The following is a 17,495-nucleotide window of genomic DNA, read 5'->3' on the forward strand; positions in this document are numbered from 1 at the left end:
GGTTGGAAATGTAGCACAGTCAAAGTAAGAATAATCAATGTATCCCTAATATATTTTCAGCAACATGTTTACAAACATACAATGTGAACCTAAAAAAAAAAAACTTAAAAAAAAGGTGATATACATGTGTGGTATATACAGGCAAGAATAATTAATTCATACATATCACACACTCAGATTTTAGAGAAGGAATATGCATGTAAATGTGTTCCTTACAGCTCTATATATTCATTTCAATCTAAAAAACTGAAAACATTTCAAAGACTAATTACCATGAAGTGAACTAGATATTTTCTGGCAAGTTTCTCTGTCATGAAACAGTCTCCTGCTCTGCACTGATGCAAATTATGTCTAAAGAATGAGAACTGGTTAAAGCTGAAGTACACAAAATGTATTTTGTATTGTAAAATGTTCTCTTTTTTTAAGAACTGCGGAATTGCTAATCTAACACAATCTAACACAGTGATTCCAACTAATCTTCCATGTCTTCTGTTGCATGAGGGCTAATATCTCAAGGAACAAAACATCCTTGATCTATTGTATAATACCAATTTAAACATTAATTTTAAAAAAGGAATTTACAACTTTATGAATGTGTGTCGTCATAGCTTTACCATGGATAAAGGTTAACTGTGCAAGAGTCCCTAAATGTTCTTTATGATATACATATTTTCATTTCCAAACACAAGCACTTAGTATTTGGTTTAAATGCTCTGTGACAGAATGAACATATGGTATTCGTCACACATATAAACACACAAAATTCATGATTTAAATGGAATATATGTGAGGGGATAAGGCATGGAATTTTTGGTCTGCATCCATGCTCTTCACAATATTCAAAGAGAGAGAGCCTCTTATTTGATTTTTCTCCCTTAGATATCAGCACCATTAACACGGTATTGCTACTTTTTCCAATAGAGCGAAAAATCCATTATCTTTTGAATGTAGCATTGAGTTACTGAAGTAAAAGCATTCTTGTTTGTTTTCCACTGTTATCTAATTGAACAGGTTTTCCCTCTTTTTCTGTGTGCATTTCCAAAAGGGGATAGTGATTAAAAGTTCACAGTGTCAGAGAATAGTCAGGAAATAAGGTACACCATACACAATGAGAGCCTATCTGTGTGTGTGTGTGTGTGTGCGTGTGTGTCTGTGTGTGTGTTTGTGTGCAACTCATCATCGGAACTTGATACCTCTGTCAGTGGGCTGTTATGTGTCAGGACTGGCGCTTGTCCTTTTCAGTGGTAATTATGTCACTGATACTAGCTGAAGTATTGGCCTGATTACAGTCCAGCAGGTGTGCCACGACATCCATCACAAAAGGTCTGATAAATGAGCTGCTAATATTTACTCAACACATCCACATACTGCCTCTGTCTCACCAACTTTCCCTTTGACTTACCGAGCAGATAAAAACTGAGTAAGCACACGTTTTAAGCTAAGTGCACTTAAGCACCTGGATTTGCATTTAATCTCTCTTTTTTTTTTAAGGGACATATAATGGATGGCTGACACCTTTGAAAATGCAAAGTGAATAAAAAGAGTGCTAAATTACCCAGGCTTGGATTTCATGGAGACTGTTTGTGTGTGTGGGTGTGGGTGTACATGTGTGTTCGTGTGTGTACCATATGGATATGAATAAACCATATGAATTAAGTTGACTGATCATGCTGTTATCAGTTGTAATAATAGAGAGAAAATGAAACAAAAGCACAGAGGCGAGAGAGAGTGAGACAGAGAGAGAGAGAGAGAGCATAATGTGGACCATAAGCAGCTTTGAGAAATTGCCCCATTAAGGTGAGTGATTAAATGAATGGATTTTTATTTGGTTATCGGAGCTTGGCAGCAAAGGTGCATTCACATTTAATGAAGTGTACAAGTCACTGCTAGCCAATCTACGAGTGTATTACTGGCCTTAGTTTCATCTATAACTGTAAGAAAATGATCTAGCTTAGGTGCAAAACTTTGAAAATGACTGAACTGATAGAACCTAAAATTTTAATTTCATGTTTGACTTCTAACTACTTTTGCACACTCAAAAACACATCACTGATGTACTATATATCACTGATTGCATTAAAAGTCATGTCTATCTAACCTGCCTCACACCAATGTAAGCAAAAAACAATTTCATAATTTTTAAATTACATTTTTTTTGTCATTTACATAATTGTATGTAAGGGTATTGGATCTTTAGATGATTTTGAGATCATTTTTGAGAGCAGGCCTACGCATAAAGCATCAAATGAAGGTCATTCAAAAGAGGTGTTTAAAGAGAGGTGCAGTTTGGAAGAGAATCTGACCTTGTGTGAAGTGTCGTTTGACTCAGAACACTGTCGATATGCTAACAACACTGATACGATGTAAATACATTGATTTATGTAAGTAAATGTTTAGGTCATAGAATGATGTTTAGTAAAGGATTTTTATGGCTTTGTGCATATCTAAAAAACACTGCGGAGTGGACGTGTGCAAACGTGTCTTACATGTGCGTCTTACAGCTGGTGTGGATATAAACACTGGTTAAAATAGAAGCTCATCAGTAGTATGTCACGTGTGACCAAAGGACCCTTCATAAAACTTTTTGAAGTGAAATGGCCTTCAGTAGCCAGACTCAGTCGTTGGTTCATATTTGTTACAAAAGAATATTTACGTCAGTATTTAGTTAACAATTGAGTGAAGTAGCCTGTTTATGTTTAATTTGGGTGACATAAATAGTGAACATCTACAAAACCAGGTTATAAGAAACAGTAGTAGACTTTCAAGGTTATATATGAAGTGAGAAAAATATCATCACACTCTAGCAAGTTTATTAAATTATAAGATGGCTGGAGCCTTACCCCTCCAGGTTGTCCATCGGTGGCTGTCACGATGAGCCGGTACTGGTCAATGGTCTCTCTGTCCAGTGCCTTTGCTAAGATCAGTAGGCCTATACTGAACAGAAAGACAGAAAAGCACACACCGTTATACCACAGCTCATATACAACATGCACCCTACACCATACAGAGTTCTACAGTAAGATTAAAATTATATTATACACTTACTGCAGTTGTCATCAAACATTACTTGCAAAACTTTTTTTTTTTTTTGAATAACGGCCCTAAAATACTCAGTCCATTTTATTCTGATCAGCTGATAAAACACAGACTGTGCTGGTCAAACTTTTGGCTTAGGCAGCTGTTATTTTCCTTTGTTATTTGTTTGAGATTTTCTATTTGCTTTGCTGTTGTGTTATTTTCTTGAAACAACTCGTCTATGATGTTGCATTCATAGGAATAACTTATTAATTCTTTCCATCTACTTTAGCAGCTTGGCCTGTCTTTTGGCAGCTGGTTGGTCAGACCAAGCAGTATTTTCTAGCAGGAAATGTATTTATTTATAAATTAACATTACAAAGAGTGCCAATCACCCGATGCGATGAATAATGCAAAATCTGCTCTCCAGCTAAAATTTTGCAATGACTTTATAAGGCCTGTTAGAGTCAAAACTTTGCTTTGGCAAGACTTTGCTTGTTAATTATTTTATTTGTCTATGAGTTCCATATTCACTCAACATTGGCCCTCATTTATAAAGTTGGATGTATTGGATGTATACAAATTTATCTGCAAGAGTTTGTAGGAGCATGCACAAATAAATTCAGTATTCATGAAAATCCAGTTATTTGATATTCAGTTTTTTAACTGTGCATATGGATTTAATAAAAATGTTGTGAAGCCTAGTCATTTCATATTAAAAGCATTAAAGAAAGCAAGCTAACACAAATCCATAAATTAAGACAAATAAGACTAATCATTTGATTAATACAAAAGAATAGTGCCGTATAAAAAGACAGCAGGCTGGTCTGTGCACATGGTAGCCATAAGCCCTTGCACTGCCATGGCTGTCCTGGCATTAAACTACCGGAAGATTTCCCTTAGGAGGGAACAGATATTTAGAAACTAGTATGATTTTTTTTCAGAGGATGAAAGCTGGTTATAAGTCGTTTCCGTTTGTTACAGCATCTTCTTTTAATGCTGTGCAGCACTTTACAGCCAGCACTAATTCGACCAACAAAATGATCTTGTACCATTCCTGTGCATGTCCAAGTTTTGTCAGTGCTTGGATTTCTTTGGTACTGCTATGACTCACAGAGAGATAAGTGACCAATCTGGTATGTCTCAACCTACAATGAGCTGTATACTCCCTGGTGTGCTGTGTCATCATCAACATTCTCCCCGAATACAGATTTGCTTGCAACATATTCCCTCCTGCTTTTCCAAGATGGCATCAGGGAGGGTGCATCGGTGTGTGAGAGGCTGAAGAGCACATCGGTGTGAAAGACGTCCGGCTAAGAGTTGCTAAAACACTTTGCTTTGGACCTTAAAACAATTAAACATAGCAGTTTCCCTGTGTGACATGCTTAGTGTTCATCATCACCTGGGTACACTGTAGATATCGTTTTTTTTTTTTTTTTCTTTTTCATATCAAACCATTTTCGTATCACCTCATTTGATTCATATCTAATTCACTTTTCCTGTAATTTGATTCCAGATTTTAGCCTTTTCAGGCACTGTTATGCTGCTAAATAATATTTTAATTGGCATAGATGTGAGACAAAATAACTTATACTTCTGCCCATGAGAAATTACATTTCCCCCCTTTTTATTCTCTTTCTGTGCTTTCACTTCACTGTGAACTTTTCCTTTTATGGAGTTTTGTAGGCATCACAAAATGCAAATCAGTTGTGCTGTGAATGTGCTCAGTAGTTTACAGGTGATTGGCATTTATCAATATACGTACATAGAAAATTATTGTTGCCAAAACTTTTGTAAATCTGGTGGGAATTTTAGTTTGGTTTGGCTAACAAACACTTTTACACACAACTTTACTTAAAGATTGATAAATGAGGCCTGTTGTGTTTAAATCTAATGTGATGGCTTGCTGTACTGGTAACAGTCGAGTTAAAATCCAACTGAGGTTGTAACTGCTCCTTTTGCAATACATTAAGAGATTTTCACACTGGACTCGACAATTGCTGTGCAGGCTGGAACACTGATGGAGTTGAGTGGCAAGTGGAATCAACCCAGAAAAAAACATTTGAAAAGTTCAAAATTTTTCTGGTCATGACACAAATATTGCGTCAGCTGTGGCTTTGTAAATACGGCAAGCAAAAATTTAGTATATGATTTGTGTTATAATGTGTGACCTTTCTCACATAATTATTAAACAGCCATTAAATACTGTAGCTAGCAAAAGTGTGTTCCTTTTGACCCACTGTATAAAAACACTGTGCTCTAATGAATGAGGAGGATGGCCAGAGAGGCAAACATTTCTCAAAGGTTCAAGATTGGAGATTTACAAAAAAATTTTACACTCTGGAGTCACCATAAACTCCAAATCTACAAACTGATGCCTCTTCTATGTGAGCTATTTGGAGGGTGTGCCCAAAGAAAGACTTTTCTTTCATCTAACCACAAATGTAAGGTCCTGGAGTTTGCTAGATGCTACGAGAACTTTGTAATCAGGTTTAATGGTCAGAGGAGAGAAAAAAGAGCTTTTTGGCAACAAACACTCAAGGTGGGTTTGGCATAAAAAGAATGGTAATGCAGAAAAGAACCTAATCCCCACTCTTAACTGCCAGACTCCATGATGTACCAGGAGACATTAAATGAAATTCTGGCTGCCTCTGCCAAGAAGCTACAACTGGGTCGTGGTTCAGTGACCACAGAATTAAGCTTTTGGCCTGGCCATCCCAGTCCCCTGAACTAAACCTCACGTAAACCCTGTGGGGTAAGCTAAAGAGGAGAGTCCACAAGAGAGGACTCTGGAGAATCTGGAGAGAGATTCCCTCATATACATACATGTATATATGTATATATGTAAATATATATATATGTATATATATATATATATATATATATATATATATATATATATATGTCCATAAATATTGGGACAGTGACGCAGTTTTGGTAATTTTGCCTCTGTACACCACCACAGTGGATTTGAAATGAAGCAGTCAAGATGTGACTGAAGCGTAGACTTTCAGCTTTAATTCAAGGGGTTTAACAAAAATATTGCATTAACCGTTTAGGAATTACAGCCATTTTTTACAGAGTTCCTCCATTTTCACAGGCTCAAAAGTAATGGGACAAACTAATATAACCATAAATATTACGATTATTTTTATCACTTGGAGGTAAAACCTTTGCAGTCAATGACTACCTGAAGTCTGGACCCCATGGACATCACCAAATGCTGATTTTCCTCCCTTGAGATGATTTGCCAGGTCTTTACTGCAGCCATCTTCAGTTGCTGCTTGTTTGTGGGTCATTCTGCCTTCAGATTTGTCTTCAGTAAGTGAAAAGCAGCTCAGTTGGGTTGAGGTCAGGTGACTGACTCGGCCATTTAAGAACATTTAATTTCCAAGCTCTTGGGCTGCTTTCACAGTATGTTTTGGGTTGTTATCCATCTGTACTGTGAAGCGCTGTCCTATCAGTTTTGCAGCATTTGACTGAATCTGAGCAGAAAGTATAGCTCTGTACACTTCAGAATTCATCCTGCTACTTCTATCAACAGTCACATTATCAATAAACCCCAGTGACCCAGTTCCATTGGCAGCCAAACATGCCCATGCCTTAACACTGCCTCCACATGTTTGACAGATGATGTGGTATGCTTTGGATCATGAGCCCTTCCTTTCCTTCTCCATACTTTTCTCTTCCCATCATTCTGGTACAAGTTAATCTTGCATCAGAACTGGTCAGGCTTTTATTTAGAGGTTTTTTAGCAAAGTCTAATCTGACCTTTGTGTTCTTGAGCGTTACCAGCGGTTTGCATCTTGAGGTAAACCGTCTGTATTTACATTCATGAAGGTGGCTCTTGATTGTAGACTTTGACAATGATAGGCCTACCTCCTCCAGAGTGTTCCTGACTTGGCTAGATGTTGTGAAGGGGTTGTTCTTCAATAAGAAAAGAATTCTGCAATCATCCACTTTAGTTGTTTTCTGTGGTCTCCCAGGCCTTTTGGTGTTGCTGAGCTTGCCAGTGCATTCCTTATCTATATATATATATATATATATATATATATATATATATATATATATATATATATATATACACTCTTCACTTACTGCCTAATATATCCCACCCCTGGACAGGTACCAGTGTAACGAGATAATCATATATATATATATATATACCGATATATATATATATATATATATATATATATATATATATATATATATATATATATATACATATATATATATATATAATATACATACATAGTCCATAAAATAATTTGACTTCAGTAAGATTCAGTAAGTTAGATTCACTAACGTCAGTAAATTAGATTTCTCTCATATTTTCAGTTTAAGGTAAAGCTAACTAACTACAAAGACATTTTTCACAATCTTTTTTTTTTCTATCTTTGCCAAGAGTGGCAATAATTCTGGAGCTGACTGCGCACACACACACACACACACAAAACTGCTAAATGGTCTCATTATACATTACTGCTTTAGGTTTCTAATTAAAAACAGCCAACTCAGGGGTACCCAAACACCATCACTGATGAAAGCCTCTGTAGGACACATCAATGCCTCCCAAGATGCCCATGAAAAGTGCTTTATGGAGTGATTTACTGACCAGGCAATATCAGCACTGCACTGTTGAACAGTCCTCTCATACAAAGCCTTAGTTAACTGCCTAATAAGGGCAGATGTAGGTGGTTAAAGCAGGTTGTTGCTCCCTGAGTGCTACAGCTGGACCAGAGCCCTGGAGCCCCTCACCTCCATCTCCATACAAAACAGCAGTATCATAATGTCTAATGTCTTCATGTATATTAATGCAGTCTGCAGCAGGGATGGGGGAGGCCCTGTCTGCTCTAAACGTGTTCAGATTGCACAAATGCCCTCACAGTAATCTGAAAGGATCCCATCACCAGCTTTAACCATGCAACAGTACCATGCAAGTAAGACAGACTGAATCTTGTTAACACTGCTGTCAGAGACATCAGATATAGCGAAGGATTTGATAGTGGAGATAACTGGTGTGCTGTTCTGTGTGTGTGTGTGTGTGTGTGTGTGTGCATGTGTTTCAGTATGCTTGGCACACTCAGTTGGACCAGTTTATTCCCCCTAGAAACAGCTTTTCTCATATGACCTCGATATGACAGATTAAAGCCGTTCTTGCTGGCATGGGAAATCGCACTATAAAATAAAGCAGTGATTGAAATGTTGCTGAACTGGCCAAGACAAATGTATTTAACATTTAAGGATTTTTTTATTCCCATCTATCTCCTAGAATAGAGGAGGAATATCTCCTAGAACCTTTCCCTCATATAACCAATGTCTTATAATACATCTTATGTGAATGACATTTGCCCCAGTGAGAACACAGGAGAGAAGACGAGAGACACAATGAATGGAAAAAGGGTGTACTAAAGTCTCACAGCTAGTGTGTTCTCCATCTTTACTGGATGAGTTGTTTTGCCGCTCTGCCATTACACCCAGCTAGACATTCTTATATCTCTGTGTCTATCCTGAAGACCCGACAGAACTCTTTAGGTTAATATTTAATCTAGTTTTCTTATAAATATGCCTTCTTCCTATGTTTTGCTCTCACGCTCTCTCTTTCTCCTTCTTTTTATCTTTCAGTTTCTCAGAACACACTTCTGAAGTGTCCTGTCGTCTGGAGAGCTGTGAATAAAGGAGAGCAAGAAGTGCTGAGAGATCAGCACAGCTCTGAAGATGAAATGAGACAGAGGTGCAGAGACTGTTGGTGAAGCTGACTTGCCCAGGTTGCACACAGAGTTCAGCCTAGGCTACAAAGCGATTCTCCCATGCCCTTCATTTTCAGCTGTTACTGGCACTACCCCAGAGCTCCAGTGAGAATACATTCGCCACTTTCTTTCCCTCAAGCATTTGCTCCCCGAGAGCTGTAAGGCTAGCGAGAAGGAGAATTCAGCTGCAGCGGAGACAAGCAGCAGGGCACTATGCATAACTTCACCAGGACCGTTAGAGCAGAGCTAGGCTAATATGGAAGCCATGGCAACAGTAAAGTGCTAAGGAAAGCATTTAGGACTCCAACATTCCTCCTTCATGGATAAAGAGCACTGGTACTATGTTACCAAAGACTTTCAATTCCTTCCCCAGTCAGACCAACCACATGACTACTAAAGTAAAAAATATTAACACCAATGAAAATATAAAATGCATCAGCTGATATCTTGAGATTAAACATATGGAGACTCTCTATAGTTTTATTTTAATGCTATATTTTTCAAACCTAAAAAGTTGCCGCAAAACACTGGTTTCAGAAATTATTGGGACCCATAAAATTACCTCACCAGGAAAGAATAACAGTGCTGACTCTCTTCCTGTAATATCTAACAAATCTGGAAACATTTCTTCATGCAGAACATTTCAAGGTCTTTTATATTCCTTTCTTGTGACATACGGACAGGATCTCAGCAGGGTTCAAATTTGGATACTTACTGTAGATGGCTATTGGAAATAGACAAATAGTAAATAACCCCACAACCAGTTCTGTGTTAATTTAAATTTGTTTGGCATCAGTCTCGTTGAAAGAGCCACTTGTGACTATCTGTCAGAGAAAAACAGGTTTTGAACTAAAATATCCTAAAATATCCTTATTTGGTCCCTGGAGGACTAGTGGTTAGGCCATGGTGCTCTCGCTGCCATGGCCTGGGTTCGATTCTCAGCCAGGGAACCAACCCCAGTCACTGAGGCTGCACAGGACAGTGCACTCCCAGTGCTGGTCCCAAGCCTGGATAAAATTGGAGAGGGGCATCCAGCATAAAAACTTAGCCAAATCAAATATGTGGACCAATGATCCGTTGCATCAACCCCTATCGGGAGCAGCCAAAAGAGGAACAACAACATCCTAAAATATCCTTATTTGGAACAACTCATGATGTCATCACAATGCCAAAAAGCAGTCCCAATGCATCAATGATCCACTGCCATACTTTACAGTGGGTCTGGGTGCATGTCATTGTATGCCTTCGGCATTTTCTTATATGTGTGCATAGTCATAAATTTCAAATTTTGTCTCATTTTACCACTGCATTTTGTGTGTTGTTTTCAGGAAGGGAAGCCATTCCTAACTGCTTGTAATCCAAATTTTTTACCTTCCCTTGAAGTGCAGACAGGTCGTTAAGAAATTCCAATTTGCTTCAGTCTGGTCTTGTGTCTACTCCTAGCTGACACTATTCTATCTAACACTCCCCTATAGGCCATATAATTGCTATGCCATACAAAGAGGAGGGTCATAATGCATTTTGCCTCCTCAACTTTTGACACAAACAGTTGAACCTCGAGTGGTATTCATAGCTAAGAGCATCAATTAAACAGTCCAAGTCACTTTGCAAACAAGGCTTTACACATGCAACACGACTCTCACGCTGAGACACTAAAGCCACTGTTGTCATCTCTAGGGAGAACTATCTAGTTTTTCACAGGCACATTCTTAGCCAAGCTGCTGAAAATAACTTGTAAAGCCTCTTAGAAAAACACATGCTCCATTAGTTCAATCAATGCCAAACAGGTCAAGACTTTGTGTGAAAATGCTAATTGTTGGCACCTGAAGAGGACATGTGGAGATTTTTAATAGGAGCAGTGCCATAGGAAGCACTTGTTAAAGTAATTAGACAACAAGCTAGAGACAGGTTCTATATTTTCCTCCTTTTTCTATATTTCACTTGAAAATTTAATCAAGCAGAAAATATACACAGTACTTAGTTCAGCACATTTACTGCCAGATATTTTGGTCTGGCACAGGCTCAACAAATGAGAGTAAAACTAAATTCACTAATATATGTTCCCCACAAGGCAATTCAAGCATTACTTTTAAGACAGTGGGTGCACTGGATGTAACAGAATGGAAAATACAGCATATGATGGAAATACAGTGCAGCTTCAAATGATATATAGTGTATTACCTGGACACTTACGTTTGAGAAAGGTTGAACATTTGCTGTGGATCACCACTCAGAATACGGTATGTAATTGGATCTAGCTCACGGTCTATCGCCTACAGAAACACAGAAATAGAGTCAGGGAACATGGATGGTAACCATTTTATTTCATTAAGCGAGCTAATATCAACCCCCAGTCTGCCTTTCTCTTCAAATACAAGTTAATAAGATCCACATGCCCTCACACCTTTCATTCTCCCAGGGGGGCTCTATGTGGAACAATGTGTAGTTTTCTCAGCTCCTTTTACTCAGTAATTGATTTTTCAACTGTAGAAACATATATACTGTACACCATGGTCAAGAGGGACAGCATTGTCAAATGACAACAGTGGGCATGTGGTATTACTGGGGAGAAAATAAACAGGAGGAAAAAGTAATAAAGAAAGGTTTTGAGGAAGTTTTTTAGTACAGTAAGCAAGGAGAAGTATATTGGATTCAGCACCAACATCTCTGAGGTATACAGTAACTCTTGTTGTCTGACCTGCAGATTGAGAAGGATGGCTCCAATCCTCATGGCTTCACTGATCTCTAGGTTGTAGGTTGTCAATGGAAAGCGTGGGGGACTCTGGTTATTAGGAGGTAGAACCTCAATATAAACCGTAGTTATGGAACTCCTAAAAAAAATACATTGCAGAAAATAATTTATAGCGAGGATAATTAAATGACATTATTAGAATTGCTGAATAAATTCCTTGGAGATATATGGCTTAATGAGGTAATAACCACACGTACTATTAAAACAGACAACATCAGGCTAGGTAAAAAAAAAAAAAAAAAAAGAGTAAGTGACAGAACGTCTAACCTCCTCTCAGCCTCAGGTGCGTTATCAGCTGCCCTGACAGTTAGAGCGTAAGAGCGGCCCACGCTCAGATTCACTCCCGGAGCTATGGTGATTCGACCTGTACGGTTACTGATGACAAAATCTCCCTGATCTCCTGCCAAGATGGTGTAGGTCACCAGACCATTCAGACCCTCATCAGCATCCTGAGCAGTTAACTAATTAAAAGATACAGAAATATCCATTAATTAAGATAATTAATGTGTTGGCTGATTCCATAGGTATTAAATATATCAACAGTCTATTTGTGTAAGTCATAAAGTTTTTCATTATCATCATGGTAATGCTTGAAAATCATCAGTATTCATCAGTATGTGGGTAGGCATATTGACTTTTTTGTTTTGCCTTCCTTGAAAATTCCTAGAAGGCCATGTCAGTTAGTTCTGTTTGACTCAAAGACAGAAACTGTTTTAAGCTGTTTTAAGAGGACATTGCATAAAGAAGATATTGTGTCTGTATGATCAGGTACATCTTTCATAGTAGAGGTGAACGTTTTTTTATAGCCCATCTGTTGCCCAATCTGTCTACCCCCCTCTAGACTGTCCGTCAATAGAAAGTGACACTGAAATATGTGTTTCATCGGTATGAGTGTATCTGGCGCGGCAGTGATGCTGGGATTGTCAAAGTCAATATTGCTTCAGTGTCACTGCTGGGTGTAGAAGAGTCCGCCAACCAAAAACATCCAACCAACCGCAGTCAGAAATTGACAACAGTGAAGGGGAGAGGACAACTTACGCATGAAAAAATTAGCTTTAGTCTCTAAGTGTATTTATATCAGATGTATTTAATAAAGGGGCCATTAAAAGTGCTTAAAACCCATAAATGGAGTGCTCCACTAAAAGCCACTATCATGTCTCAGCTATGCTGAGAATAGTCCACCACCCAAATAACATGATTATCAGTGGTCCTGTGGTGGTCACTTTCCACTGATGGAAAAATTGTACATAGCTACAGACAGTAGGTCACCTGCTGACTGTCAGTAATTTCAAGTGCACGTATATAGCAGGTGTACCTGATAAAAGGGGCAATTACTCTGGCTATGAACTGAGTGTACCTTATAAATTTGCCACTGAGCATTTAAATGCTATAACAAAACTCCACTCGTACCTATAAACGGTGAATAAAAAATACATATAAATGCACACTTTCGTTATAAGCGCAGTTGGTTTTCCCAGGCCTTCCCAGGACATGCTTTGCTGTGCCTCTTGCAGAACCTCCAGGAGACTTGGAGAGCTGGCTGGACACAAACCTTTCAATATAACTCATCCTCAAAGCTCGACCGGGTTAAGGTTATGTGACCTAGCAGGGCATTCTATTACAGACAGCACTGCCTCCTTCCTCTACAAATATCTCTTGCACAGCTTCTGAGGAGTGTTTGGGGGTCAGGGAAAATCAAACAGTAGTTGGAAATGTTCAAAAAAGGCAAGACGTCCTCAAACTTTTGATGGGCAGTGCAGGATTACTCTACCCAATGAGTATCAAGGAGATGTCACAGCAACTGCAGTGCTAAAGTAAGGCTTTGATATGGCTGACTGATTGAGAATCAGGTGCTAACTGTAGATCTAAAGAAAACAGCATCCAGCTTGTTTACAACTTAAGTATACTGAGGACATGTGACAAAATCAAGGCTGACTTTGCAGCCTGTCTTACAAAGCTAGTGCTACCTGTGCAGTCATTCCCTGGGGAGCAAACTGCTGCTAAAGTTTTATTCAAAACATAATTATCTATGCTCAGTTGCTATACACACCACTTCATCAAAGTGAAGAGGCTCTCTGCTTCTGTGTTTTTGATTTGTTCTAAACAGGGTTTTCTAGAACCTTAATGTTTATCCTATAACACCGGCAAAGGGCAAAGGATGTAAACTCTTTCCCTTCTAGGAGATTGTTACAGCTCATTACCTGCGCATGGCTTTGCCAATCTGCTTCAAAATGTGGACATACTCTATACAACATTTAGTTTTAAGAATAAGAGCAACTACAATAATAGAATGAAGGCATTCAAAATCCATCTTTAGTGAAGTGTAGATTATAGACATACTATGCATGAGACTGAATTATTCGCTGGATTGAATAACAAAGCATATGATTGGCCACAATATTTTGTTTGAAAGCTGTGGGCTTGATGTTTAATAATTTCCACCTTGAAAAATCAAACAACAAATACATTTGCTGGGTTATATAAAACAGACAGCTAAACTGTATAGCTACAAGTAGATTTGCAATCGTGAATTCTTCCCTGTTACAGATCTCCGCAAGATGCAATTTAAAGTAAGTCTCTATGCCAAAGAATTCAGAAATTATTAAACAATATGCAAAACATCACCTATCACGGTACAAGAGCTATCACAAACTTTTAAGTATTAAAAAACATGTTTTTATCTCAATCACAAAAAAAAATTCAAATGTAAATTAGAAAACAATCTTTTAAACACTTCTGCTTAGAGAACATCTGATAGAACTCAAAAGGAAATTCAGTGAGCGCTTATTCCATGGCAGTGCTTATTGAGTCAGCGGGAGCTGTAAACATATCTGAAGGATGATTCATTATGGATTAATTAAAGACACAGTAATACAAGAATAGCACTTCCTGCTGGCATTCTGATGATTACCTGACAAGTTCCACTTTGTACTTAGAAACGTATCTCACTATATCATTACTGATTATCATTCATATATAAGATGAGTTTGTTTCTGTGAAATACTGTGGGAATTAAAATCAGCTTACACACACTAACCCCGAGTTCCTTCCTTGAGGAGCCATATGGCTTGATGTATAGACTTGTCCTATAATTTTACACATTCAGCCAGGGGCAAATAAAGAGATCATATGTGTAAAATCAGAACCAGATCACAAAATGCGTTAAGTGAAAGATCAGTTCTAAAATGTATAAAAATTTGTTTCAAGTTCCTATTTATATATGGATAGTATTCACTGTAAATGTGACAAAAGAAATCTTGTCCAGGCTTACATGTGTGTAGTTAATCAACTTAAATAGTATGTATTTTGTCTGGCTATACCCAGTGGGAACTCTACACGCTTATATGGGGTATGGGGTATATGGAGAACTTCAAAAGACAAAGTAATAAGGCTGGAGTGGCAGCTCTGTCTTTGATCAAACTGATGAGGCTTCACTCATGCGGCTTACAGTCGTCCCCCTCCGCAAGTTAACTGATGTGTCAAGGAAGCGGCTGAAACAGCACTTCACTTTTCAGTTGAACAGCTCCCGAATAATTTACAATCGGAATGATGAAACATCCAGTAACATCAGACAGGTAGTTATTTGTGTACCAACTATTAAGTTTCTGATTGGTAAAAATGTGCAAATCTGAGTTTAGAGGAAGTTTATTTCCAGAATCAATGATTCAGCGCTTTATGCTCTACATAATACAAAATATTCAATTCATAGCTGAACCATTTTAGAATGTTTTATGAAGAGTTTGTATTTAAAGGCACTGCTCACCAGTATTACAGTTTCTCCAGGCTGCATGTTAGTGAACACCTCTATGTTGTAGGAGACCTGAGAGAAGGTGGGTGTGTTGTCGTTAGCATCGATAACCAGGATGTTCACCCTTACAGGCATGCTCTGCTGTACACCATCAGAGGCCACCATCTGTAGAAGCAGCAGGAAATGTTCCAGCAGGTAACTACTTTGCAAGCTGTGAACAGATTCTTGATGAATATGAGTCATGTACAGTACTGTAAAGCAAATGTTACATATATAATATGAATATATAATATGCAATCTCACTTTTTTGACTATCAGTGATTATTAGTAATCGATGTTGAGGAGCTGTAACACTAATGCAAAGACCAGCAGGTTGTAATTTTAAACATGATGTTTTACTGGTTAAATTATGAATCTGAAAAAGGAAAAAAGTAACAGTAAAAATGGCACAATAACTTTAGGAAACACACTCGCTGCCTGCTACATGACTGCATGCTTTGTTTGGAAATATATTACCAAAAATATCACTGTTTAGCCACAGCAAGTGTACATTTGACCACAATATTCCATCCCAGTTTCTTATTACACTGCATCCCAATCAAAGGTGATTCAACCAAGAGGAGATAATGGCTATATGTGCCAGTGCTGCCTCTAAGAATATGATTCACGACTCATATATGAAACTGAAAAGTGTTTCTGTCTGACCCGAGGACAGGCAGAGCTTTGCATGCATAAATGTGCCTGTGCACAGAACAGGAGACAGTTCTGAATTAGCAGGCAGACTATATCTGTTTTGAACCGTGCCTACAAACAGCCGGTTTTCCTGCATGAGTGCACCTAGGGCATGACAGTGTTATGAATATAGCTGAATCTAGCATCCATGCTGGAGTACCTACTGACCTTGATCTTACTGACAATATGCTCATACAGAACACTCTTTCGACACAAACTTAGTACTGTTTGCCTTTTACAACTGTACATTGTATAGCCCAGAAGAAAATGGTTTCCTTTCTGAATAGCAATTTTCTCCCTCATGTTTTTCCTTGCCACTGTCACCTCTGGCTTGCTTGTAAGGTTTCTAGATCTATATACCGATTTATATGAAACTGCTTCATGACAGCGTCTACGTTAAAAGCACTATATAAATTGATTCAAACTGAATCTTTTGAGTGATTCTATTAGTGATTCTATGCAAATGTTGTTCATTCTTTAAGAACAAAATATAACAAGTAACTTTTAGACCATGGTTTCATCCCACTTCATGATCCTTTTATCCAGGTTGAAACATTTACATTTACATTTACGGCATTTGGCAGACGCTCTTATCCAGAGCGACAGTAATCTCATTTATACAACTGAGCAGTTGTGGGTTAAGGGCCTTGCTCAAGGGCCCAGCAGTGGCAGCTTGGTGGTGCTGGGGATTGAACTCATGACCTTCCGATCAGTAGTCCAACGTCTGTAGAAACTGTAGAGCTGGAGAATTAACGTGGTTAAAAGGAGCTGGAAAGGAGCAGCCTTGTTTCACAACGGACTGCCGCTGTGCGTTTGAGACATACGCCTGCTCTAAAGCTTTGAAGTTTAGGCTTTTGCTTTGAACTCACTGAATTAAACCTGCATGAGTTTTGCTAGAGTATGAGCGTCATAGTCACTCTCATTTAATCAGTACAATCAGGGACAGCATTCAAAAGTGTGAAAAAGAACAACTGTAAAACTGCAAGGGAATGACAGCATTAGGATGTGACTGCCTTTAGAGCCGTGGGTGGTCTATCATACTAAAATACTCCACTGTAGATTTCTGTCCAAGAGCAGCAAAGGAAAGGGACTGGTAAAGGCTAAGACACTATAAAAAGGACACATTCTTTTCTACATTCTCTCAGCACAGCTGATAAATAAAAAATGGATGAGAGGATGTGTTCTTTTAGTGCCTTAGCCTTTGTCAGTCTCTTCTATTGCTGCTCTTGGAGATTGTTTAACAGCTGAATACTATAGTTAATGCTGTCATTGAATTGTAGTTTTACAATTGTTCCCTTTCACACTTTTTAGTAATGTCCCTGATTGAGCTGACTAAGCTAAAAGAGAAGAAGGATAGTAAAAATGAAGGCAACAAGCAGAAAAAGGCTCTAAATACTCTAAACAGCAAAGAGAAAAATAAATTCACCTAAAATAGATTTAACGCCGGTATTAAGTAGATTTAACACAAGCATTAAAATGGAAAAGATGTTGATTA

At 38.2% G+C, this 17,495-nt stretch overlaps 1 protein-coding gene across 1 annotated transcript in view; it reads right to left on the reverse strand.

Annotated features, from left to right (window-relative positions):
* The window catches only part of pcdh15a (protocadherin-related 15a), a 163,929-nt gene that overhangs the window by 64,161 nt on the left and 82,273 nt on the right, over positions 1 to 17,495 (reverse strand). Inside the window, exons 14-18 of the mRNA XM_053232665.1 lie at positions 15,284 to 15,433; positions 11,788 to 11,981; positions 11,467 to 11,599; positions 10,962 to 11,041; positions 2,841 to 2,934 (exon numbers count right to left, since the gene is read on the reverse strand). Coding sequence (XP_053088640.1) covers positions 2,841 to 2,934; positions 10,962 to 11,041; positions 11,467 to 11,599; positions 11,788 to 11,981; positions 15,284 to 15,433 — 651 coding nt within the window. The remainder of the gene's footprint in view (positions 1 to 2,840; positions 2,935 to 10,961; positions 11,042 to 11,466; positions 11,600 to 11,787; positions 11,982 to 15,283; positions 15,434 to 17,495) is intronic.

This window comes from Pangasianodon hypophthalmus, chromosome 3, assembly GCF_027358585.1.
Source record: "Pangasianodon hypophthalmus isolate fPanHyp1 chromosome 3, fPanHyp1.pri, whole genome shotgun sequence".
Classification (NCBI taxonomy): Eukaryota; Metazoa; Chordata; class Actinopteri; order Siluriformes; family Pangasiidae; genus Pangasianodon; species Pangasianodon hypophthalmus.